A 26,456-nucleotide genomic window follows, 5' to 3' on the forward strand; every position below is an offset into this window, starting at 1 on the left:
TAATCGGTAAGGGAATCGAGGGCTATGGAGAAAAGGCAGGAGCTTGGAGTTGAGGGTTATCAGATCAGCCATCATCTCATCGAATGGCAGAGCGGACTCGATGGGCCAAATGGCCTACTCCTACATCTTATGGTTTGATAGTCCTGTACACTCATATGATTTGACTTAAATGGCTTTTTGAATTGAGTGGATTGTTAATTGTAAGATCAATAGGGAACAGTTCCACTCCAACTGATGCAGGATTGAAGTGAGGGAGGAGAGGTTGGTATGCTGCAGCTAACTCTCACCAAGTTTGTCAAGTATGGTAGTAGGGCGCCTTAATCATGACTTCCTCTGCTGCTGAAGGCAGGTTTAGTTTGTGTTTTATTCTGCCATTCCTGTGGGTGTAGGCTTGTAGTGGGAATGAAGAGAACCTTGGTGCTTCTCCCTAATCTCGCAGATTGAGTTTCCAGCAGGATTGCCAACATTTTAGGTGGATTAGTTGAAGATATCCTGAGCAAGGTTATGGCGGTAATTGGAGCTTGGTATGTCTGTCTGACCTAGGCCACTTCAAACTCCTGGTGTTTAGTGGCAGAATGCTGTACCTGGAGTTCTGATCTATTTTGCTTTCATTCTCTTCCTACTCTCTAACCTCTGTTTATTGATCATATTATTTCTCTAGTTGCTTTTTAAGCTCACTGCAGTGTGCAAACCACTTGAGCTTCCCTTTTCCATCCTCACCACCTGTCCTCTTCTCCTTTTTCTTGCCCCCTTGCAAAATGGTTTTTAATAAAAAGTGAATTTTTGGGATAGAGAGGGTTGAATCCTTTAATCGGAAGTTTCTTTAATTTGAACAAGGCTGCCAATTAAGAGTTGCTCGTCTGGAAACCTGATTCAGTAAATTGAGGCCTCGAGTAAAGTGTCTGCTCTGTGATGAATGTTAGTGTTTATCCATGAGATGATTTGAGGGAATAGTGAGGTTTACAGGAAGCTCTTCTTTATATTTCCTCTGAGTGGGATAAGTGCTTGGAAATGTACAGTGAGGGGCAATACCTGATAGCAGGTGTCCAGTTGGAATATGAATGGGCAATTTGTGGGCCTCAAACAGCAAAGCTCATCCATGATCTTGCTGGTTAAGTGTGTGTGCTTGTATTTACCTCTCTTGACACTTGTTACAAAGCTGTTTGTTCATGATCTAGTGCTTCTAACTTCTGTTAAGTGAATTTTAATGTATTTTTTTAGACCTGCCCTTCGGAGATGGATTCCAGAAAGACTCCGTGCAGCAACTCCAAGACGAATGGTATCCACTCTGATGATGACGAGCAAGATATTTTTGCAGGTAATGGGTTTAAAATTTTGTTTCCTCTTGTAAAATCTCTTTAACATCCAGGACAGCCAATCAGTCCTGTGGGGACTCTGGCACCTGACTGGTACAGGGAGGATTCTCTTGGAATTACTTTGCACTTGATGTAAGCAAATGCTTGTGGATGACTTGTATTTTATATTGGCTACATTTCAAATTTGCAACCAAAATGTTGGTTTCCTAATATTAATTGTGTCATCAGTCCTGACCATGAGTGAATGGGCTCCATCCCTCCCTCTGCCTCTTGGAGATGGTCATTGCCTGGCATGACTATTACTTGCCACATCTTGCTGCTTGTGGGCATGGACTACTTCATTATCTAAGCACTGAAAACAAGGCAGTCATCAGTGAATGTCCCCACTCCTGACTTTATGGAGGGAAGGTCATTGGAGCAGTTGAAGATGGTTGGGTCTAGGAAACTGCCTTGAGGAACTCTTACAGAGCAGCCCTGGGGCTGACAATGGGCCACTTAACAACTGCCTTGCTTTGGATAGGCTATTGTGTTTTGTAAATTAAAAGCCAGTTTTCTTTTAACATTTAGGAGATCTTGCATTGAAATTTCTATTCAAGAAGGGCTTCAGGCACTCCTCAAACCTCCTGCAAACCTTAACCCCAAAGTTTGTCTCAAGTGATATTCTCTAGGGTAAGATTATACTTAATAAATCTTCTCTGAGCACTGCAGTCCCACGCAGTGTCTCCCATGACAGGTGTGGCCAGAAACGTTCACAAGTTCCAGTACGCAGTCACTAAAGGAGCAGGATCTGTAGTTGTGACCCAATGTTGAACACCTGGACTTGTGCTATGCTGAACACTTGTTGAGTGGGAACCAACTGCTTTTTCCCCAAGCTGCATGGTGAGTGAAGAGTTACAAGGTTGAGAAATCTATTAAAATTATAGGACGAGATTACTGTTGCTCCAGTTCAGGTTGCATCACAGTTGTGAATTAAAGCCCAGAAATATACAGAGCAGCACATCTGTTGGAGTCACAGGGTATATAGGTGCTTCTGGGCTACACAACGAGAACTGTTCTATTGGGATTGAGAGTCCCAGCCTGGAGCAGGAGATCAGGTATCTTTGGTATAATGGCAATGCCGCTTCAACTTGTAAAAGGTGTAGGTCCTTTCATTGTAGTAAAAGATGGTGAGGGCGATGTGTGTGGCAGTAGCATGTTATATTGAAAGCTGTCTCATTGCAGAAGCCACTGTGGAGTTATCTCTGGACAGCCCTCAAAATGACAATCAAAGTAAACCATCCGCTGCTGGTCTGACAGTAACAGTTCCACCCAGTTCTGCTATACAATCCCAGACTAAAATATACCAAGAGGTAAGGATTCAGTTTGAAGTCTTTTAAATGTTATGAACTCTAGACCTTGGAGCAGGAGTTGCATCTTTAAGTTAACTTTTGAGAAAATTGGCTTTTAAATATTATCCCACTTCTCCTTTCCCCACACTTCCTCCCACAGTTGAATGTATCCAGTTGAAGGTAATTTCGCTTTAATGAGCCAATACTACATGTTGCTCATCAGTATAGGACAATGCATCATTTTACAGCGTTCTTGAGTTCTGGCTCCTGGTCCAAGTTTCAGTGGCACTAAATGGATAGACAGGCACCCTGAGCTATTCACTATGGCAATAGCACAAGGTGTTTCAGAACCTGCACCAATCACCCATACAATTGGGCCAGGGCCAGCATTTGCTGGAGCTCACATGCTGATCCCTCTGTCGTTTGCATTTTTACAGTTGTGTTAGTAAACTTATGGCAAGACAGATTTCAGAGGGTTGCTGCAGCTGCCCCTAATGCTACATTCACTGGATTTACTGGATAGTGAGCAGCTGAAACCGTGGGCTTTTTCTCTCCTCCCTTCCTGATGGAGTGTTGAACCCAACATTATTTTCTTTACCAGGAGTTAATTGCGTATAGGCTAGTGTGTTAAATTGGAGCTTTCAGGCCTGTGCAGCTCAGCTTGCCACTGGTTGGCCCTTTGGGGCATCATGTGGAGACTGTTAACAGGTTCATTGGGTGCTCTGATGAACGAAGCATTTTATTCTTTTCCCTCATCTCAGTTGTACTTTCCTGAGGCAGTTTAAATGGACACTTGAAATTGTCTGTTCTTCTGGATTTGTATGTCTTTTGGCTGGGGTACCGACTGTAATGCATCTGTTTCATTCCCTTGGCAGCTGGAGGAGGAAGAAGTAGAAGAGGATGAGGATCAATTTGACATGAAAGTTACAGTTACTGAGCCAGAGAAAGTGGGTAAGTCAATGATCCTGTTTCTGTCCCAAGAATAGTTTAGGTTCAGGGAAAGTGATGTGCCTGTTTGAGATCACGTGTTTCTCGTGGAGGTTAATACACTTTGTGCTGTTTCCTCTAATTCTAATGGTCTCTGTAAACGACTGGTAGCCAGTGGTGAATGCTTGTCTTGTCTTTCATCTGTCCTCCTTCCCAAGGATTGGCCACACTGTGAACCATCTTTCTCCGCTGATTTCTATTCTCTGCTGCCCCCACTGCCTGTCCCACAGAGAGGCCAGTCCATGTTCTGATATTATCCATCCGTGCCATGTACCAATGCACTGTCTTTTATTTCTCTTTCCCTTCCTGCAATATAAGCATCAGTCAGATCCTAATGACATTGACTTTGATACTCCTGTAGATTGAGGACTCCACTTGTCTTAATTTTTAAAACTGAGGGTGATGGCACTGACTACAGGGACATAATGCTGACTTGCTGTGGGGTGAGCTTCTCCATTGAGTTCCTAATCAGAGCTATGACTATGGGGAGGCTCTGAGCAGAGGCCAGACTCTTCCCAAGAAATGGAACATGGGGAAAAATCAGGGCAGAGTTCTCCTTCACATACAGCATAGTACTAATGGCAGCATAAGAGGAGGCTGGCTGCACTTGGGATTCACCTATGTGATTCAATATTTGCCACTTAATTAATCTTTCATGGATCAGAAACTGTATCTGTCTGGAAATTTGTCACTCAGGTGCTTCTTGGACAGAACTTCTACAGAAGTTTTAAATATGTGCAATTTAATTAAAGGCTGCTTGGGTTGAAAGATGGGACCACTTGACCTCCCCTAATCAGTAACTACTTGCGATGCTATGAAGTATGGAGCGCAGTGATGACATGTCAGTGGGTGTGTCTAAATACCAAACATGCCAGCCCCTAATTTGAGAATTATCTGAGAACAAGTGATTGGGTGACTAGAGTGAGTGAGAGCACTTCCTGTATTCAGTCCAGAGCCCAACATTTGTGTGAAGTTTTTATCATGTTGGCAATTAATGTGCCTGCTCAATGTGAACCGCCTTGCATTGTAGGTTGCAGTTCACCTAGTTTATGCCAACCTGTTGAATGTAAACTATTTGCAGCAAATGATCTCTGACCAAGTGATGGAAAGGATTATTTAACAATGTTATGAGTTGAAATGAAGTCAATGGAACCATTTAACCTACCATGCCAAGTCTGTGTATTTGCTGTGATTCTGAAACTGGTAGTCCTGTACCCTGATTAACAGAAATCCATCCAGCCCTTTTTGGAACAATTGCCAAGGCTTACTGTTTCACCATCGCTTTTCTAATGATAATCCTTCCCATGATTCTATCACCGCCTTGTATTTTGAAGCATGGGAGCTTATGTTCTTTGGACCTCCTTAACTTTGGACTATGTCCCTTAGTTTTGCAGAGACACAAACAGTTTTAAGCTGGTGCTGACTTAGGGCCAGGTGTTCTATTGGTCTCATGGTGCTGTTTGACTTTAGCTTGATGGTATTCTCCATCACCCTGTTGCCTCCTCAACCTTTGGTCTCTGCTACCAGAATCTGGTGAAAGGAAAGCAAACTGTGTGTTTGGCATTAGCCTCACCTTTTCCAGTGTGAAATTCCAGTTGGGAGTTCTGGCTCTTGGATTAAGAATGTAAATCCAGGAGCTCTAGACCAACAAGTCTGGAATTTGACATAGTAATTGAGGGATTCCTGTCAGCATTAAACAAGCAGTGATAGGGAAAGAATCAACATGGAAATAGGAGTTAGAAAGGGACAAATTAACCCCAATCTTGGTGCTCCCGTCCTTTCCTCCCCTAGTCAAACCTGTAGGGTTTGCATACATTAGTTAGTTAAAGGGTAGTTATCTCAATGTAGAGAGCAGGTGCTATCCCTATTTCTGTGATCAGAGGCTGTATTGCATCTTGCTGACCTGGTAAATCAGTCAGGATGTGGAACTGAGAGTTTATCTATGGTGTCTCCACAGTTCTGGCAAAATTGCCTTGGTCAACACATTTATGGCTTCATTTGGCAGGTTGCAGCTGCTTAGTCCAAACCTGCAATCAGTGAATTGGTATTCAGCCTGCTAGACCCTGCTGCTGTTGCCTAACCTGCAGAACTGCTCTGCTGGCATTATTATATATTTATGGTTTGATATTTGGAGATAATGCAGCAACAATGTACCTGGAATAATTGTATTTTTAATTTCACTAGGTGATGGGATGGCTGCATACATGGCCTACAAAGTCTCCACTTTGGTATGTGTCAGCAGTGTTTGGATAACTTGTCATATTGGATAACTTTTTCTGGTATACCTGTATATGACTCATGGTGAATCATGTAGCTACTCTGATCCATTGAAGTAAAGGTTCTCTGTTCACATGTTTAGGATACAAGGCTTGCTGTGTATTTTAAATTACATTGTGATGTAATGTATGTGTAAATAGTCTGAAAAGTGTACAACATGGGCAATGAGAGAATGCTCAACTATCTGACTTTTTGGGGGGGGTTTTTTGAAGTAAGAGTATGGGTTCTTTCACTGCATATGGTAATGCTGGATCTTGGGAACAGAGTCTCAAACTGGTATGTTGCGGTGGTTAATATTGTTTTGTGTTTTACTTTGCAGACCAGCTTAACGATGTTCAAGAGGAAGGACTTTAGTGTAAAGCGAAGATTTAGTGATTTTCTTGGATTGTATGACAGACTCTCAGAAAAGCATTCACAGAATGGCTTCATAGTCCCTCCACCTCCTGAGAAGAGCTTAATAGGTATGACCATAATTACAGATTTAAATGAGATTCCATTTTATTTCCATCCTTCTGACTGTTTGGTATAGAGCACTAGGCTCAGAGTTTACTGAAATCCATTTCAAATGGCTCTTTAAGAATCACAGTTTTGAAAGGAGGGATTAAAGAAGAATGATACTTTTTATTTAATGGAGTAGTTCATGCTGTTTGAAATCGCCTCAGTATTTCACATACAAAAATGCAAGACACTGGAAATTTTCTTCAAGTGCATAGTTGTTTTCCATCATGCACCTACTGCCATTCCAACAACCTTAAATATCTATTTCAAGGTCTAATGCTGAGCCATGGGAACGGTTTGCATGTGACTTTACTTCCCTCTTCCCTTGTAGGCACAGAGTTGCTCTTTCCACAGATGAGCGTGCTATAGAAATGTTGCTCTACACGAGTCTTCCAGAGAAGGGGGTGAATTGCAGGGAGGGTTGTAAAGACACTTCTAATTGACCATAATGTTTTCCTACAGGCTCTAAAGCTGCATTATGCTCATAACTTCTAGCAGCAAGCCTTAGGAATAGGATTATTTACTTGTCAGCGAAACCCAGGCCTTTTGAATTGGAAACCTTCTAACTGTCAAATTGGAATGTTATCCTTGGTAATAACCAAATTTAATGGTGTCTGGGAATCTCTTTAATAAAATCCCTTTCCCTGAACAACAAGAACCACAATGTAGCCAACCAACTTAAGCAATTTCTCCACCATCTCTCTGGTTTTCTCGATACAAATTTCTAATCTGGATTCTCTTGGGTTAGGTATGACCAAAGTGAAAGTTGGGAAGGAAGATTCCTCCTCTGCAGAGTTCCTCGAACGGAGGCGAGCTGCATTAGAAAGGTGAGCACTGAACGGAACTGGTGGAAACCAAAGAAGGCACAGTATAGCTTCAACAACCTGCATTAATATAGCACCTTTTTTACTGTTGAAAGGTTTATGATCGACAGGGAAATCCAGTGTTATGGGGAGTAGGCAGGAAAGCGGAGTTAAGGCCACATCAGCCATGATCTTGAATGGCAGAGCAGGCTCAAAGGGCTAATGGCCAACTCCTCCTATTTCTTAAGATCCTGTGATCTTTTCCTTACAGCTCAGGACAAGTGATGTTGAGCCAGAAAGATCAGGAAAGGTGACCAAAAACTTGGTCAGAGACCAGGGCTTTAAAGAGGATTTGAAGGTGGAAATAGCATGATTCCTGGAGTCAAAGAATTGAAATTTCGGGCAGAAGTTGTGCAACTTGAAGAGGGGTGAAACTTTTGAGAATTTTGGTTTGGGGGGAGGTTCCTAGAAGCTGGTGACAAGGGAGCTTATGGGCGAGTGGGGTTTGATGTGGGATAGATTACAGGCAGCGAATGAAGTGATGTTGGGAGGCTGCTCAGGTGAGAGTTGGAGTAGTTGAGTGGAGGTGAGGGGTTGAAATTCTCCTTCATGTAGCAGATAGCCTGAATTGAGGTTGGAGATGGTTGCTGCAGGAATGGAAGTTGGTGGTCTTCTGGTGCTAAAAATAGAATGTACTCCATGGGCCACATGATTCTGTTGCCGGATTTAACAGTGCAGATGACAGGAGCCTACTTATAGACATGGGTCCTCAGAAATCTCAACTAAAGTGCTGGGCTGAAATAGCTTTGTACATGTCTGGATTATAAGTATGTACAGGTTTTGGCTGGCTGGGGTGACCACATTTAACCACCTTTGTGAGAAAACTTATTGATGAAGAGAAACACACCCAGTTCCTAGTTTTGCACTTTCTCTGCTGATGTTGCAATATAGGTTGAATCTGTGTACATTTAGTAGGAGCATTCAAAATGAGCTGACAGAGCTAGCACAGACACAACAGGCTGAATGGCCGCATCGTGTGCTGTAACCATCCTATGAATTTCAGCAGCATGTGAGTGACCAATTTTGCTGCTAAGCTGACTGGGTGCACAGCAGCCTGGAAGGTTCCATTCAGGCCTTGTTCCAGGACGTACAATGTGTGTGTGACCATGCAAAAAACTTAAAGGAACCACATACTGTTCTTAAAAAAAAAACTGTTATGCACAACCATTAAATCTTAAAGGGAATGCTGGCAGTGGCTTTGATGCTTTCTGTAGTATAAGGCCTGTTCAGCTTGGTGCTGTGGGTTGGCCATTGGCCCCAGCCCAGTGTGTAAAAGGATTTGTTCCTGTTTTTTTTTCCCCTCAATTTGTTGCTGTACACAGGGGAATATTTTTCCTTTTACCTAATAGTGTTCAGCTCTTGTTTCTGATGGTATTGGTTTGCTTTCTTTTACAAAGCTTTTTGTAAACTTCCTTGACTACTTGTTCAAAACAGCAGCAGCTCCGTCATTGGTTGGTGTCCAGTTTTGGAATGCACTGCTACTTTTCAACTTCAGCCCTTTGTGAATGCGCTGCATCCGAGCTTTTCACAGTTGTTTAATTGGCACTGGTTAGTTGCAGTGCCAGCTCCAAAGATTTTCCTTATTCATCATGGGCCATTTTTTTGGATACTTGCAGGAATTGTGTTGATGACCCAACTTCAGTTGTGTATGTCTGTTCCCAGAGATCCAGTGGTGAAAGCCAAGAGGGAAGAACAGGGAGCTGTTGAAAATGGCATTACTTATTTAGCTGCCTTGGGAACTGAGTAAGGCTTCAGGCCATGAAATTATGTTCTCCAGTGGAAGCTAGTTTAGTGTCTGAAAATTGCCAAAGCCATTTTCTGTGGCCATGTTCAGCTGCTTTTGAGTTTGAAATCTTTTTGAGATAGGTTGCATATTCAGCTCACTTTTACAGCTGTCAATGATTTTTGTTGGCTTGGTGTAAAATCATATACTGAATTAAATAAATATGCAGCTCCTGGTCTCATTAAATCTCCTACTGTCTTCAACTTTCTCCATCCCACTTCAGTATGTGCCTTTAAGCCTTTAAAAAAGAACTTCAAATTCATTTAATAACTGAAGTGGTGTGAGTCAAATCCATGCTTGCTAGGATGTAGTCTGTCATGGCCAAGTATCACTTGCCTTTTGTCGTGTATCTTATCTAGACTGTAAGTGAGCTTTATGGTGGTGATAGTGAGTTAGTGCCCCACCTGTTTCTGCAGTGTTTTTCCTTGAAAGATTAGTAGTCATAAACTGCCACCTTTACCTTTGAACTCAGCAGTTCCATCTGACACAGAGCAGGTTTCAATGGCTTAAAGGCTGCCATTAAGCCAATTGGCCCTTTACATTCACTGTCCAGTTCTACTTGGGATTCTGCCATTTTTCCCAAAATATCTAAGGAATTCTATAGCTGGTTACTTCCTCTGCCTCCCTGGTGTGGGTGGTGCAGAGAGAGAAAGGGGTGGAGAGTGTCCAGTGTTGAACAGATTAGTAAAGTGGAGGCATTGAAATTATTTTTCCTTGACTGTGTGAACTATGTTTGCTGTACCATGTTGATGCAATCAAGAACATAAATAATGTGTTAGCTTATATTACAAAGGGATTGAAGTATAAGTCTTACTATGATTATACTGGGCATTGATGAAGCCACTCCTGGAGTGGTGTGTGTAGTTTTGATCTCCTCACCTAAAGAAGAACATACTTGCCCTAGAGGGAGTGCAATGAAGCTTCACTAGACTGGTTACAATGACATGGGGATTGTCCCATGAGGAGAGATTAAGTGGACTAGGCCTATGTTCCCTGGAGTTTAAAAGAATGAGAGATGATCTCACTGAAACGTATAACATTCTTAAGCAGTTTGGCAAGTTAGATGCTGAGAAATGTTCCCCCTGGTTGGGGAATCTAGAACAACGATCAGTCTCGGGTCGGCCATTTAGGACTGAGATGAGAAATTTTTTCATTCAAACAGTTGTGAATCTTTGGGATTCTCTACCAGAGGGTGGTAGATGATCAATCATGGAGTATATTCAAGACTGGGATTTTTGGGCACTAAGAGGATAGTACAGGAAGGTGAAGTTGAGGTAGAAGATCAGCCAGGATCTTGGGCTGGGCAGGCTGGAAGGGCCAAATTGCCTACTCCTATTTCTTATGTATCCCTGAAGGTCCAGGTTTCTGACCAGTTCTGCATATTATGCACTAGGTGGCATCTGATCCACAATTTACATGGAAGTGTGAAGCTTTGCTTCAGCTGCTTTCTGGCCCATGCATTGTTGAGTTTGAGGTTGACATTTAAAATTGTTGAGTTTGAGGTTGACATTTAAAATTGTTGAGTTTGAGGTTGACATTTAAAATTGTTGAGTTTGAGGTTGACATTTAAAATTGTTGAGTTTGAGGTTGACATTTAAAATTAGGGTGTGTTTCTGTAAAAGGATAATACAGACTGCTGTCCATTATGTTAACATTAGTATTGTAATGACTGTGTGCGTGCAATTAATTTTAAGTGTCTATCTGTAAACTCTGGAAAGTGTAGTCAAGTGTGCACAGATGCCTGGTCACATTTAGTCGCTTTCTCAATCTCAAAAGAATTAACTCGAGAGAACTGAACCCTCTGGTTATCATTCCAGATATCTACAGAGAATCATCAAGCACCCCACACTCTTACAGGATCCTGATGTGAGAGAATTCTTGGAAAAAGATGAGGTAAAGCCCTCCGTTTTGGTGAAAGAGGGTTTGCTAACATTTGCTAGTGCTCCGTCCTTCCATCAAAAGATAGCGTCCACTGTTTCGAACATTTCAGTGTTTAATGTTCAACTACCTGTTGACCTTTTCTCACCAGTTTACAATCCCCTCTTTTTTTGTTAGTGACTCATCGCCATCTTGTCTATTTGTGCCTTCATTTGTTTGTTAATGTCTTTCCATTGTCATCTCGTGATGATCTCTTGTATCTAATCATTTCCTGCTTCATTGAGTTTGCTGGTGATTCATCACATTCACTTCCTCTCCTCATATTGGAATATTGTTCCCCTTCCTTTCTTTCCAGTTTCCACTATAACCCTCGTCAAATTTCTGTCCACACATCACTTGTCTTTTTGCCCACAGATATTGACCAATCACCTGCACCTTTTTCTAGAACTAGTTTTCTTCTCTTGTCAGTGAAGAATAGGGATATTAAACCTCAGTCTCCAGCCCAACCTCCTTTCCTTTTCCCACCTCTCTTCACCACCATGTATTTTTATAGTTTATCCAAACTGATGTTGTCCTTTCCTGTGGCTGCATGCAGCGATAATGTACAGTGGTGATTTACTGAAATGTTTAAAACTGAATTTCATGAGATCATCTAATCCATCAAGCCTGTTAATAAGCTATTTGCAGAGGTGAACCAAACTGGGCCCAAACTGATGCAGTCTTGTACAACCTTTTGTAAAGATGTCTGGTCACCATTAAATGTGTTTTTCTGTACCCTGGAGTACCCCTGTTCTGTCAAGCCCTGCATGTTCTTTAGCTGTCACTAATGTAATAAGCTAGTGAATCAGCTGTCTCAGGCAGCAGGGGAATTTGATAAAGAGCAGCTAAGAAATGGCGTTTATTCTGCACTGTGGATAGCTCACATGAATAGCAGTCCCATTGTCTTTTAACATGCCAGATGTTCTAATTGGCCATATTTGGCATTTGGTGACTGTCGTGGCACTGTATGTTATTGCACTTTTTTTCTTTAACATGCTAGGATAAAAAGTTGATCTGACATTGGTCATGAGTGCCAACTTTTTACAATTAGAAACCTACCGAAAACTCTCCGTCTAGCTGTTGTGTCTGTGGGTGAAAAATATTAAAGCAGATGGTTTTTGGTGAGCAGTGTTGTAGTATAACTGTGACATTTCTATCTGATTTACAGTTGCCACGAGCAGTAAACACTCAGGCTCTGAGTGGTGCTGGTCTCCTTCGGATGGTGAACAAGGCTGCTGATGCAGTCAGCAAGATGACCATTAAGATGAATGAGTCAGATATAGTAAGTGTTTCATGGCTACTGTGGAATGAGCAATGGGCTTCATTTTGCTGTTTAATGTTGCATTTGTGTGAGTGAGCAATTTAATTCTGGTGTCTGATGAGCTGAAGCATGACTTGAGTTCAAAAAAACTTTTGAATAATGGTCAGAACAAGAGCTGTTGAGCCCGTGAGTACAGATGGTGATCAGAAAGTCCCATGTCCTGCTTGTGGTTTGTGCTGAGTTGGCCCATTCCAGTTATGGTAATGAGTGTGGAGGGACAGGGACAATGGAGCTTGCTGCATTGACTGTTGAATCTGTGGGTCAAGGAGAGAAAATTCTCCAGGGTCCTATTCCTGATGTCCACACACAGCCTGACTCTCAATGTGAGGGGATGGTTGGGGGGGATTCTTCTGTCACCAGTGACTCTCTGGGCCTCCAGGTCCAGTCCATGATTGTTGACGATGCATTGTGTTAAAGTAAGTGAGTCCTTGTTGCTTCTGTTTCTCTGAATCTTTGCTATTTGATTCTTAAAAACTGCAAAATTATCTGCTAACGTGATACATAAGGGGGCTTTTGCATATGGGGTTGCATGCTTTGTTTGGTGCGGTTTTTATATAATTTCCTAGCCTTTCAATGACCAGTTGAAAAGCTTCTGCGTGAGGAATGTGGGCTGAGTGTGCTCTATTTCAATCTTTGTACCTCCTTCCTTTTTCAATATGTGATATTTGTCTGTTCTGTTTCCAGTGGTTTGAAGAGAAGTTTCAGGAGATTGAGAATGAAGACCAGCAGTTACGCAAACTCCACGCTGTTGTTGAAACACTAGTCAATCATAGAAAAGGTGAGGCTAGAGAGTTTGACCAAAAGAGGATTGGCACAAACTTGACACTGAACAAAGCAATCCCATAATTTTGCAAACTAATCTGTATTGTACATGATGTCGGTTCACATTTCCCCTTGATGAACACATCAAGTAACTTCTGTGTGGAGAGAACTGGGTGGTGTCATGGGTCAGAAGGACAAAGCTCATCTATAGAAGCAGTAGGATCTGTGGTTTTGTAAGGGCTCCAGTAGATAACCTTAGCTAGACTCAGTAGCTCGTGGCTTGCATGCAATATACTGTGCTGTTTTGATGGATTAGAGGGGTGGAGTTAATTACACATTTCTGTTCCCACCTCATTGCTGCGTGTGGACAAGGGTTGCTGATTTGCATTTTGTTTAAGATTGCCTGAAGCTGTTAGAATGGCTGGTTAGTTGCCATCAGGAAGTTAATCAAAAACTCCAAATGCATTGATGCTAACAGACTGAGCTCAATGTTTCTTTTCAGTTGCAGCGTTAGCAAGTGTGATTATGCCTGAGCACTGAAGCCTAAAGGAGAGCTGGAAGAACATGCTTATCATGACCCAGGTTTAGCATGGCGCCCTCCCCAGTGCAATATGACTAAGTGCAACTTGTTCATCAGCCTAAATTCAGGATATTGTAACATCTGGAGTTTTGAAAGTAAAAGATACCATGAGAGTCATGTTGAAACTATTTCTTCTTTAGAATAGAGAACCTAAGCCGTGAACAGAGGTACCTAAGCAATGAATAGGTTTGTTCAGTTTTAAAAACTAACCTAATCATATTGGCACACAGCTGATGACAGTGTTAAACTGTGGGAAAAGTACTCGAGTATAGTAGGAGACTGTAGTTTAGGCACTTGGGTCAGTTGAAGAGCATTACTTTGTTGTACTTGCCCTAGGAGTGTTTGATGGAACAATGTAGACTTTACTCAGCCTCCTTCATGCTGCTCCTCAACTGTCCATTCCTCAACCACAAGAGTGGAACTGTATCTTGCTCAGTTACCCCAGGGCACAGCACACCAACCTGTGTCCAGTAGACAGTGTCAATACTATCACTAAATGTTGTGACTCCATCACTCAGTCAACTATGGGCGAAGGAATTCTGACCTATGTATAGACAGAATGGATAGTGATATTGTACAATCTCATACTGCAACAATCAAGTGGCTGGTAGTAATCTCACTTCTGACCTTTCTCATAGTTACAGAAACATAGCAGTAAGCAAACTGTTTATGCCAGGCCAGGCAAAGAGAAACTATTTTAAAAATGCTCGCATGAGCTATCTAAAATCGAAAGTTCCCTATGCCCCAGCACAAATGTTGTTCTTATGAGGCCAAAGGAAATAATCTTTTTGGTGCAGGAAGGAAACGTGAGAAGCGAGTAAGGAACTTGGAAGTTTTTGAGACTGGATTGTTCCACTTCTCGTTTTGTAGATGGAAGTGAGCTATTGATGAAGTGAATTTTAATACTGGAGTTGGGGGATGGGGTGGGGGAAGATGTTAAGTCCCTAAGCCCTAGCAGATGAGCATTTAAACAGACGCCTGTCCCCCCCCGCCCCCATTCTGCGCGGTCAGTGAAGGCAGTAAACTGGCTTGTATTTAGACTGTTTTCTGTTTTGATCATCAGAGCTAGCGATGAACACGGCCATTTTTGCGAAGAGTGCTGCCATGCTGGGGAGCTCGGAGGACCATACAGCTTTATCCCGTGCACTGTCGCAGCTTGCAGAGGTCGAGGAAAAGATTGAGCAACTTTACCAGGATCAAGCCAACAGTGACTTCTTTCTGTTTGCTGAGTTGCTGAGTGACTATATCCGCCTGATTTCTGCAGTGAGGGTATCAGAAGGTGCTAATGGTGCCGCTTTACTACTCAACAACCCAAGCCTCTAATGCATTTTGTGGTAGCTAGGTTATTACTCAGCAGTTTTTCATGTTGGGATATTTTGTTTGTACAATCTGCCTCATCAGCTGAGAAATTAATTGTCTACTTAAGATTTTTTTCTCACCTCCCCTTTATTTTGGGAGGTGAAAGTACCTCTGATGGTGGAGACCATCCGAGGAGATTACCAAACCATCTGCTGGAGGAATAATGTGGGAGTCCTTGTCTTTGGGAGACATAGCAGTTATTAGCATGGGCTAGTGTTCTCCATTTTCTCCCTCTCCCAACCTGCTATCCCCTCTTGAAAAAAGATGGCTCCACATTTGGAAGCTGCCCTTCAGTTCTTTACCCAAAGGTATATTATTCATCTGCCTACACAGGGAGCATTGACAAGCTGTTTAAGAATAGGGGATAATTATAACTGGTCCAAGAAACTGCCTCTTTTCAGCATCATTTGGTAGTGATCAGAATAAGGAGCCCTGGACCCCTCATTGAAGTAATTGATAATTGATCCTTGGACTTCTTGCGTTGATCAGTCCAGTTGTGCACTTGCTTTTACTAATTGAAGGTTTGCTAATTTTGTGTGGCTTTAAACTGGTTGCTGAGTGCTGTGGTATGGCTATCCTGGTGCAGGGAGTATTTGACCAGAGGATGAAAGCGTGGCAACGTTGGCAGGATGCTCAGACTACATTACAGAAGAGACGAGAGAACGAAGCTCGACTCATATGGGCCAACAAACCCGACAAGCTGCAACAAGCCAAAGATGAGATAACGGAGGTATGGGGCACACAGGAGTGGGAGTAGGCATCGGTCTGTTAATTCCGTGTTTTTACTGACCAATGAGCAGACACTTTTTTTACTGCTCAGCCATCTGCATTTGGGAATATATACATAACCTGTCAAACTTTTGATGCGTGGGTAATGTTAGTGCGACTCTCAGGTATCTGTCAGTAAACCTTGCACAGGGTACCTGCTGAGGACAGGGCACAGGTCTGCATCGCCCCATCGCCCTCAATAACGCTCGATCAGTATATATAATGGACTATTCCCAACCTGTAGATGCCCACAGGTAACTTCTGGCGAAAAGGTGAATTTTAAATAAAGACGAATTTTGAGCTGAATTACAGAGAACAGAAAAGTACCGTGTTTCAGCGTTGCTCTGTGTTGAGTGAGCTGACCACAGTCCGTGTGCTGTTAAAATTAGTGCCTCCGGGTTAAGTTGTGAAACCCACCTCAGCATCCCTGACAACGACCCAGTAACTCAGCCGGAATGTGAGAGGTTCAGTATCTTGAGTGTGAGATTGGTTTGGCTTGTGACAGCTACCACAGTTCAATAGCCTGCTGGTGTCCAGTTTCCCTAATGGGAAGAATTGGGCAGGATACCAGAGGTCCACCTGCACCAGTGGAGTTGTGCAGCATCAGGAGTTTACCTTCATGACAGGAATAATTGACCAAGTATAAAAGACTACAATTGGTTGGGTGCAGAAGATCAATTCCATTGCGAAAGAGGGGTTAACAGCCTCCCGGTTCATTAAATTTCTGCTCATCCAAAATTCTGCTCCCCCATATCCTAACTGGCACCAAGTCCCATTCAGCCATCATCCCTCTGTTCATTGACCTGCATTGGCTGTCAGTTAAGCAGTGCCTCAATTTTTAAAAGTCCTCAACCTTGTTTCAAATCCCTTGGCCCCTCCCTATCTCTGTAATCTCCTCCAGCCCTTAGAACTCTGCGCTCCCCCAATTCTGGCCTCTTGAGCATGCCCCGATTTTCATCACTTCACCATAAGTAGCCGTGTTTGCAGCTTCCTGGACCCTAGGTTCTAGAATTCCCTCTTTGAACCTCTTGATCTTTCCTCCTTTTTAAAATGCCCCTTAAAACCAACTTCTGACTAAGATTTTAGTCATCTGTTCTAATATCTCCTTGGGTGGCTTAGTATCAAATTTTGTTTGCTCCTGTGAAGTGCCTCAATGTTTACTATAATAAACTGTGCTGTATAAATGCATGTTCTCATCTAAGACAGGTGAGGTCAGGCTGTTCAAGCACTGGGTGTAAACCCAACCCTATCCTTGCCAATGCTAGATAGTTATCCCTGGGCAGAAATCTGGTTTATTCTCTTCTCCACCTTTGATAACAGGGTGTTAAGACTAATCACAGCTCCACCACCACCACCACAGCTAAATCTGTGCAAAGGTGAAACCATCTGTGTACCTGTAGTACTTACTGAATAGAGAAAAAGTTAGTACCCAACCTTGCTTTATTGGGTACAGGAAAATCTTTTTGCCAATTGTTGCTTCTAGATCAATGTGCATCCTGAGTCTGTGTCCCTCAGGGGAGAGTCAGTGGATTATTGGAGTGATGCTAATTAGCTACTGTCTGTTTTTAGTGGGAGCCCAAAGTTCTACAATATGAGAGAGAGTTTGAGCGGATCTCGATCACCATTCGGAAGGAGGTTGCTCGGTTTGAGGTAAGCAGCGTTAGGGGTTTGAGCGGACTCTGTTAAACCTGGCTACAGCTTTCATCCATACACCGTGTCAGCTGGGGACACTGGGGCTGTTGTCTTGGTTACAGTTGTACTTTTTATATATTTTAATTCTCCTGTCTTTTGTACACTTTCAGAAAGAGCAAATCAAAGACTTCAAAAGTCGGATAATTGTGTATTTGGAAACTCTTCTAAACTCTCAGCAACAGGTGAGCTACCTTGACCTGGGATAGAAATTCATATCTTTCCTTAAAACAGCTTGCTACTTGTATCCTATTCTGGATACTGCTTATTGTGAGAAACTGGAATGTGGTTATTATAGGAGGGTAAGAGACAGGAGGGAGATGAAGTGACTGCTGATTTTCAGAAACTACATTGAACACTACCTGACTTGGAGCACAGCTTCTTCACTATGCTAGTTGTTAAAGAACAGTCAGCTGAATAGGATGAGCAAACGGCAATAAACATCTGATATAATACACCAGATCAGGGAATAAAATCAAAGGAGTTGAAGATGTAATTGGATGTTGAACTAAGGGGCAACACTGGAGATGAGCTCAATGAGTCAGTAGTCAGTGCTGTTTAATGGTGATGGCTAATCGGTGAAAGTCTGCAGAAAATTGTTTACTTTTACCCAAGTGAATGAGCTTTCTCTGAATCGAACAGCAGCCTTGCTCTCCTCCACCCCTGATCCTTTGCAGTAACTTTCTGGCTGGTTCAAACAATCACTGTCCTGGAAAGACTGGTTCCCCAATACTTGAGCCTCTTATTGAACTGTCTAGAATTAGGGTCACAGTGTCAGGATAAGGGGTTAGCCATTTTAGGACTATGATGAGAAATTACTCTTCTGGTTGTTAATCTTTGGGATTCTGTGACCCAGGGCTGTGTATGTTCACTAGTTAAGAATATTCATAAAGGAGATTGATGGTTTGTTTTGGGCTGTAAGCAAATCAAGAGATATGGGTACAGGGCAGGACTGTGGAGTTGAAGTAGAAAATCAGCCTTGACCATATTGAAAGGCAGAGCAGGCTCATGTGGGCTATTCTTGCTCCTATCTGCTAGGATGTTAATTTTGCTTTGAGTGGTGTCCATCTCTTTGTAACGTGATTTACACTGGCAGCCAACGAAAGAAGCAAGCTGACGCATTTAATTTGGCTTGTTTGCCATTTTGCAAGTTAAATAGCAAACTCTGGGTGAGCCCCACTAGGTTGTAAGCAGAGTAGGGGAATTTTGAAGGTAAGACTGAGAACCAAATACCCTATTTTGCATGCTGTACATATGTGGTTAGCTAAAAGGTCAATTTGTGTGGTCTCAATGGGATTCCTTAGGTTGCTGCACAGTTTGGAGGGAACACTGAAAACTGTGGAACAGGCTGAAACATCAATGTATTTTAGAGCTGGGATTCATTGCCTTGCAATTTCTAATTTTTTGCAAATGGGAATTTATTTTGGAAATGCTGTACCTCTAACCAACACTTTCTTTTGGCAGCTCATCAAATACTGGGAAGCTTTCCTACCAGAAGCAAAAGCCATTGCATAGTGGAATAGAGAGTTGAGTGGACACTTGCTGCCTTTTATATCGTACCTCCAGCCTATAAGTGAATCTGCAGTATCATCTATGAAAGGGGACACTCTTCAATGGCTGCAGTTCTTTCTTGCTCTTCCTATGATAAATCTTGAAGTATAATCTTTAGTTTCCATATATTTTCTTATGAATTGATTGGTGGGTAAACCACATTTAGTTGATGGATTTGAGATTTTTTTTGCCCGTTGTATATGTGGGTTTGGGAGGGGGAGAGGAGGAAGGTGAGTGGGAGGATTATCTGAACTTGTTACCACAGCATCCACCCCTCTCTCCTGATGACAAACTCCTGCTCTCCTCGGTGACAGAACTGCTATTTTGACATGTTACTCTTTTTAAAAAAACAAACACAAACAAAAAAACTGTATTTCCTTCGACTACCTGATTTCTACAGGTCTATGCAAGGACCAAAGGAAGATTTGTTGGGGATCCAAGTGATGGAAGCACCACAGTCAGGACCAGGTGCTCCACCCAGCTCTGCAACATCACACCGGAAATTGAGCTTTTAAAGGAAAACTAATGGTTGGCCTGGGGATTCCAAGCTGCTGGTACCAGTGGCCAAACCATGATAAATTGCCAATTCACGAATAGGGATTAATGTTGAACGCACGCCCTCTTTGCTGAAACTACATTGCACTGTGTGCGTTTCTATTTTTAACGTGATTATCATTGCAGGTACAGGGCTGGTACATTGGGAAGGAGGCAAAGTTCTCCAGCAAAATAGGTTTGTAGGATGTTCTCATCAAATACAGGTGATTATAGGAGTATTGTGAATATGGACTGTGATGTGGTTGGATAAAGAATCCCACCCATTTCACGAGAACTCTGCATGACAATGAGCTGCTCTGTTTGCTTAAGAGAACTCCATGATGTGGTTTTCTCTCTCTGTCTCTCTGGCTGAGATGACTACCCAGGTATTGTTTATCCGGGTTGACTTTCCAGTCCTATGCTCCATTTTTAATTTTTCCTCTTGCAGTGGCTTTGGAGATCAGACTTTATAAATGCCAAAATAAATGCCATAACTGGAACGGGTAGCTTAATCCAAGCATAACCTTGCATCTATTGTGACCTAACTTAGCCTACTAACACTAACTCTGTGTCCAAGTACAAAAGAGCGGCGGTGGCTTCACTTTACCTCGATCAGTACTATTTGTTTTATGGACTAATTGTGGGGTCTAAATATAAAGCCATTTAGAATTTTGGGGGGTGGAAAATAAGATGGTTGAGATTGGGCTTCCATTTTGCTTGCCTTTTGTTACCAATGAGATTGGTTTTATTACAGTGGCAGGGAACAATATTATAATAAACACTAGTGTATTTGACTCCAGTCCTACCATGATGCCAGAACAAAACTCCTCCCCCCACCTTCCCCCTCCATTGTTATTGAGCTCCCATAATAACCACCTGGTAGTGTGTCTGAGAGAAAGAGACTGCTGGCAGAGAACCTTGCCCTGAAACTGACCTAATGGTGCCAAGTAACCTTGTCTGCTTTCCTGATTGACAGTCAAAGCTGATTGGAAGGCCACAAGAATCTTCTGTTCTGTTTACATTCCTGTTACCATGCTCGTGACCTGCCCTCAGGCTTAAGCTCATTTCGTATCCTGGATAAAGATACTCGCGTCCTTGTGCACGCAGTCAGTAATCTTTACTCATTATGCACTAAATTCTTTTGACTTTTTGTTTAATGTACTTTCAGAGGAACTGAGATTGTCTCTTTTCACTGCGTTCAAGAACCAGTAGAAAGAAACAGTTCAGTTCCTGTGTCTGCTTTTGTGATCTCCACTTTCAAAATAAAGTTCATAAATGATTTACCAGATCCTTTCTAGTTTTTCTTGGCCTGTTATTGATGTCAATGCAGTGAATCTGTATAGTAACCAACGTAAGCACAGACTGGCGATTGCTTGGTTACTCCATTATACTATGCAGTATAACATGACAAAACAGAAACCCTGATCTCGGCCAGTGCTGAGCTCACTGATCTTTGGAATCCAACAATCTGTCTTTTCAGCCCTGGACCAGTGAGAGGAAATCAGCTGGGGTTTTTCCATCCAATACGAGGTAATGGTTGTAGGCTGTACATGAAGAATGAGTGAGAGCACGGCTGAATCTGCTCCACCAGTGCAATTCATTATATTCATTGGAAGAAGTAGAACTCCTAGCAAGATTTATTTTCACCTGCCTGGTTTGAAAGAGTTCATTTAATTCTGTGGATTGGTAACCCATCCACACTTTTTTCACGGTGGCACATGGTGAGTTCAGCTCCTTCCAAACCAGTGACCTAGGAGGACAAGGGCAGCAATCTCTCACCCTTCTGAATTAGGCATATATTGGCAATGCTGCATTAAAATCTGGGATTGCCTATCTGATGGTGCCGTGTGGTTCAGAATATGGACTGCTGCAGTTCAAGAAGCTAGCTCACCACAAACTAAAGAGCAACTGGAATCAGCAATACCACAATGAGTAAAGAAAACGTATAAAGGCATTGTTTGGTTTGTAGCAGTTTCCTGACTGCTGAGGAGGAATGTTTGACTAACTATGGAAGGGATTTTTTTCTGCTGGATGAATAAAGGAAAATAGTCTGACAGCAAGCGTGGGAGGAAGTGAATTTTGATCACATGTCACCACACCCTCAACTTTTGAGCATCCTATTCACAAAGCAAATTAAACTTGAGCAAATTTCAACTATTTTTCTATCTGGAAAACTGGTTGTACCTGTTGAAGCCTGCCTACTTGTCCAGAGGTATAAACTCCAGGCAATGTAAATTGGCTATCAAAAGCATGTTCCAACAGATTCGTTTGGTTTTCCAATGAGCCCTGGTTCTCAGAAGTTTGTGGTGTTCTGGCTTCAAAGTTTGCTTGTCTGAAAAGCCTTTTTGATTGAATTTTGCATGCCGTGTTTTTCCATCTCCCTCTCGCTCTCTCTCAAACGTTTATTGCAGCCAACATTTAAGGGGGCTGATGCAGCCTGCAGCTGCCTACTCTCATTGGGACATGCTGTCCCTGTTCTCACAAAGGAAATACATTCAAGACCCCTTTGAATTGGAAGCCTTTAATTTTTCTGGCACCCACGGCACTATTGATGCCTCCAGTAGATGTCTCTGGATTGAGATGCTCTTAATTACAGTCATCATTACAATTGGTCAATGCGTAATCCTCAGTTAAGTGTGCAAAGCTCTTAGGGAATTGAGAGGTGGGTGGGAATATGGATGGAGGGGGTAGGGAGTGGTGTGTGTGCAGCATCATAAGTACCAATGATGTTGTATTTTTATCAAATTAGTGATTTTAACAAGATTGGAAAAGGGAAGTAAAGTTTGCTGATGTGACAGTCTGGTTACCCATTGCAGTAATCTATTTAATCACTAGACACCCAACTTCCCTCTGGCTAAGGGAACTAGGATAAGAGTTTTTTAAACATTCCTTCTGGAAATAATGTTAGATGAGCGCAGAGACATCTTGTGTGTCCAGCCCTGTGCAGCCACCTCCCATCTGTGCATTTTCCCCCTCCACTGCACTATGGAGTATGCAGTGTAGTCACTGGGGTGTATAGACACCCCATTGTCCTGTACACATGAGCTTGTTCTGGGCTTCTTCCTGTGTACACTAACCTAGTGTTTTATTTGTTTAGAGCCAGCTCAATTATGAGAGCCAGATTGATGTCATTGATACATTTTTTACTGCTCTGATTTTTACTCAAAATATTTTACAAATGCTTTTTCACAAAGACTTGTCTGAAACCTAAGCACTCAGCAACTAATATAGTACAAACACTTTGCTGCTAATGTCTCAGGGATAGAGTTATTTGGAGAAAGAGGGGTTCCTTGAGGGAACTGCCAGTTCTTGGTTACCTCACCTTGGGTCATTTAAACCTCATCCTAGATTTGGCATGTCATTGGATATGGTGGAGAAGCCATCACCCAGCCCCAGCCTGTAACTCACTGGGTGCCCCTGTACTTGGATTGTTGCTGTATAGTGATCAGGAGCAGGAACCCTGGGTGAATTTTGCCTCCTACCCTTTCCTCAAGTGCTGAGACTAATGATTATCCCCATGTTGCTGACGCCTGCTACGAACTCTCTGCCACAGACTGAGTAATGGCTCACAAATAGTGTTTAAGATCAGTCTGGCTGTTGCCAGGATACTGAGCAGCTATATGTTGACGGGAAAATACTGGGTGAAACTCTAGTTGCTTATATAGGGCACCTTTCAATGTCCCTTGTTATTTGCTTTCATAGAAATACTTAAAAGATACAATACTGAAATTTTTTGTCTAATCAGTCTAGTGTTTACCTTCCACAATAGCAAATATTTATAATGTTTACCCACCCTGTTTCTGTGTCCCTTCATTCACCTCCCCAGTCTAATCTTAAATATTGACATCCATTCTGCAACAACCTTCGTGCTCTTTAAAAATCTCCCCCTAATATACTTAATTGCTGGTTAATAAAAACTGGTATCCAGTGATCTCCCTTTTATTTGTCTACATTGTTTGATGTCTTCTCTTTTTACTGACCTTAAAAAAAAAAAATTGTCTTGAATGATATTCATAAACTGCCGGATTGGACAGATGCACACGGAGCTCGGATGGGGTGTTGGGGATCAAGACAGCTGATCCTAGAAGAACTTTATCCTTTTAATTGTGACACTGGTAACATCAAGTCTTTCAGACAAACAAACAAACAAAGCTTTTTCAGCTTTAGAACTGTCCCCATTAATCTTACTGTTTCATTTGTAAATTGGACATGCAAATTGAAAAATGCATGTAACCTTTATAGAAATAGTTCAATTACATTCTAAATTGGACTCTCTGATTGAAAGTGCTTTTTTGTATTTAAATTATTACTCATGCTGGATGGATGCTTCTTATTTTCTCAAAGTAGAATATTAGAATTCTATATCTTATGTTGTTGATGAAAAGCTGAATCAGATCATTTTCTCAACTGCCTCCTCTAGCCTGTCTGTCTGTATTTCTGCCTCTCCCTGTCCCTTCTTTCTTTTTCTACATTCTGAATCTCTGACTGTTTCTCCTTCCACAGTCTGCTTCTCAAGATATGGATAGGGTACGTGATTGACTTTTACATGTCCTTTAGAATAGCCTAGCAAGGCACTCAGTTGTATCGAATGCTACAAAGTCATAAAATAGGAATGAAACTGGACGGATCATCTGGCATCGACCAAGGCACCGGAAGTGACGACAGCAAACTCAGCCCTGTCGATTCTGCAAAGTCCTCCTTACTAACATCAGGGGGCTAGCGCCTAAATTGGGAGAGCTGTCTCACAGACTGGTCAAGCAACAGCCTGACATAGTCATCCTCATGGAATCATACCTTACAGATAACGTCCCAGACACCACCATCACCTCTGCTGGGTATGTCCTGTGACACTAGCAGGACAGACCCAGCAGAGCTGGTGACACAGTGGTATGCAGTCGGGAGGGAGTCCTCAACATCGACTCTGGATTTCATGAAGTCTCTTGGCATCAGGTCAAACATGGGCAAGAAAACATCCTGCTGATTACCATGTATTGCCCTCCCTCAGCTGATGAATCAGTGTTCCTCCATGTCGAATACCACTTGAAGGAAGCACTGAGGGTGGCAAGGGTGCAGAATGTACTCTGGGTGGAGGACTTCAATGTCCATCAATAAGAGTGGCTCAGTAGCACCACCACTGACTGAGCTGGCCGAGTCCTAAAATGCATAGCTGCTAGACTGGGTCTGCAGCAGGTGGGGAGGGAACCAACAAGAGGGGAAAACATACTTGACATCATCCTCACCAACCTGCCTGCTGCAGATGCATCTATCCATGACAGTATTGGTGGTAGTGACCACCGCACAGTCATTGTGGTGATGAAGTTCCGCCTTTACATTGAGGATACCCTCCATTGTGTTTTGTGGCACTACCACCATGCTAAATGGGATAGATTTCGAACAGATCTAACTACTCAAGACTGGGCATCCTTGAGGCACTGTGGGCCATCAGCAGCAGCAGAATTGTACTCTAACACAATCTGTAACCTCATGGCCCCACCTATCCCCCACTCTATCATTACCATCAAGCCAGGGGATCAACCCTGGTTCAACGAAGAATGCAGGAGGGCATGCCAGGAGCAGCACACCTAAAAATGAGGGGTCAACCTGGTGAAGCCATAACACAGGACTACTTGATGCTTATGCTGTTTGGCATCACCCCTTGATGTTCAATGGCATTACCATTGCTAAGGGCTAAGCAATCCCACAACCATTGAATCAGATCTAAGATCTGTAGTTGTGAATGGTGGTGGACAATTAAACAACTCACTGGAGGAGGAGGGTCCACAAGTAACCCCATCTTCAATGATGGAGGAGCCCAGCACATCAGTGCAGAGGATAAGGCTAAAGCATTTACTACAATATTCAGCCAGAAGTGCTGAGTGTATGATCCATCTCGGCCTCCAGAGGTCTCCAGCATCACAGATGCCAGTCTTAGTAACAGCTGAAGGCACTGGATACTACAAAGGCTATGGGCCCTGACAATATTCCAGCAATAGTATTGAAGACTTGTGCTTAAGAACTTGCCGTGTCCCTAGCCAAGCTGTTCCAGTACAGCTACAACACTGGCATCTACCTGGCTATGTGGAAAATCACCCAGATATGTCCTGTACACAAAAAGCAGGACAAATCCAACCCGGCCAATTATTGCCTCATTAGTCTACTCTCGATCATCAATAAAGTAATGGAAGGGAACATCAACAGTGCTTTCAAGCGGCACTTACTAAGCAATAACCTGCTAATGCCCAGTGTGGGTTCCACCAGGGCCACTCAGCTCCTGACCTCATTACAGCCTTGGTTCAAACATGGACAAAAGAGCTGAACTTCCAAGGTGAGCTGAGAGTGACTGCCCTTGACATCAAGGCAGCATTTGTCCAAGTGTAGCATCAAGGAGCTCAAGTAAAACTGGAGTCAATGGGAATATGGGGGAAACTGCTGTTTGGAATCATACCTAGCACAAAGGAAGATAGTTGTGGTTGTTGGAGGTCAGTCATCTCAGCTCCAGGACATCACTGCAGGAGTTCCTCAGGGTAGTGTCCTCAGCCCAACTATCTTCTGCTGCTTCATCAGTGACCTTCCATCATAAAGTCAGAAGTGGGGATGTTTGCTGATGATTGCACAATGTTCAGCACCATTTGCGACTCCTCAGATACTGAAGCAGTCCATGTCCAAAAGCAACAAGACCTGGAGGCTTGGGCTGACAAGTGGCAAGTAACATTTATGCCATACAAGTGTCAGACAATGACCATCTCCAGCAAGAGAGAATCCAGCCATCACCCCTTGATGTTCAATGGCATTACCATCACTGAATCCCCCACTATCAACATCCTGGAAGTTAACATTGACCAGAAACTGAACTGGACTAGCCATACAAATGCTGTGGCTACAAGAGCAGGTTAGAGCCTAGGAATCGTGCGATGAGTAACTCA

At 42.7% G+C, this 26,456-nt stretch overlaps 1 protein-coding gene across 1 annotated transcript in view; it reads left to right on the forward strand.

The window, feature by feature from the left end:
• LOC121271990 (sorting nexin-1-like) overlaps positions 1-20,814 on the forward strand; it is a 31,939-nt gene extending 11,125 nt beyond the window's left edge. The window contains exons 2-15 of the mRNA XM_041178273.1: positions 1,222-1,318; positions 2,538-2,665; positions 3,520-3,595; positions 5,816-5,859; positions 6,228-6,369; positions 7,155-7,233; positions 10,870-10,945; positions 12,138-12,251; positions 12,975-13,068; positions 14,696-14,901; positions 15,578-15,721; positions 17,329-17,409; positions 17,562-17,633; positions 18,913-20,814. Coding sequence (XP_041034207.1) covers positions 1,222-1,318; positions 2,538-2,665; positions 3,520-3,595; positions 5,816-5,859; positions 6,228-6,369; positions 7,155-7,233; positions 10,870-10,945; positions 12,138-12,251; positions 12,975-13,068; positions 14,696-14,901; positions 15,578-15,721; positions 17,329-17,409; positions 17,562-17,633; positions 18,913-18,963 — 1,404 coding nt within the window. The 3' untranslated portion in view covers positions 18,964-20,814. The remainder of the gene's footprint in view (positions 1-1,221; positions 1,319-2,537; positions 2,666-3,519; positions 3,596-5,815; positions 5,860-6,227; positions 6,370-7,154; positions 7,234-10,869; positions 10,946-12,137; positions 12,252-12,974; positions 13,069-14,695; positions 14,902-15,577; positions 15,722-17,328; positions 17,410-17,561; positions 17,634-18,912) is intronic.
• Positions 20,815-26,456: the final 5,642 nt, after the last annotated feature.

The sequence above is a fragment of the Carcharodon carcharias genome, chromosome 32 (assembly GCF_017639515.1).
Source record: "Carcharodon carcharias isolate sCarCar2 chromosome 32, sCarCar2.pri, whole genome shotgun sequence".
NCBI classification, from domain to species: Eukaryota; Metazoa; Chordata; class Chondrichthyes; order Lamniformes; family Lamnidae; genus Carcharodon; species Carcharodon carcharias.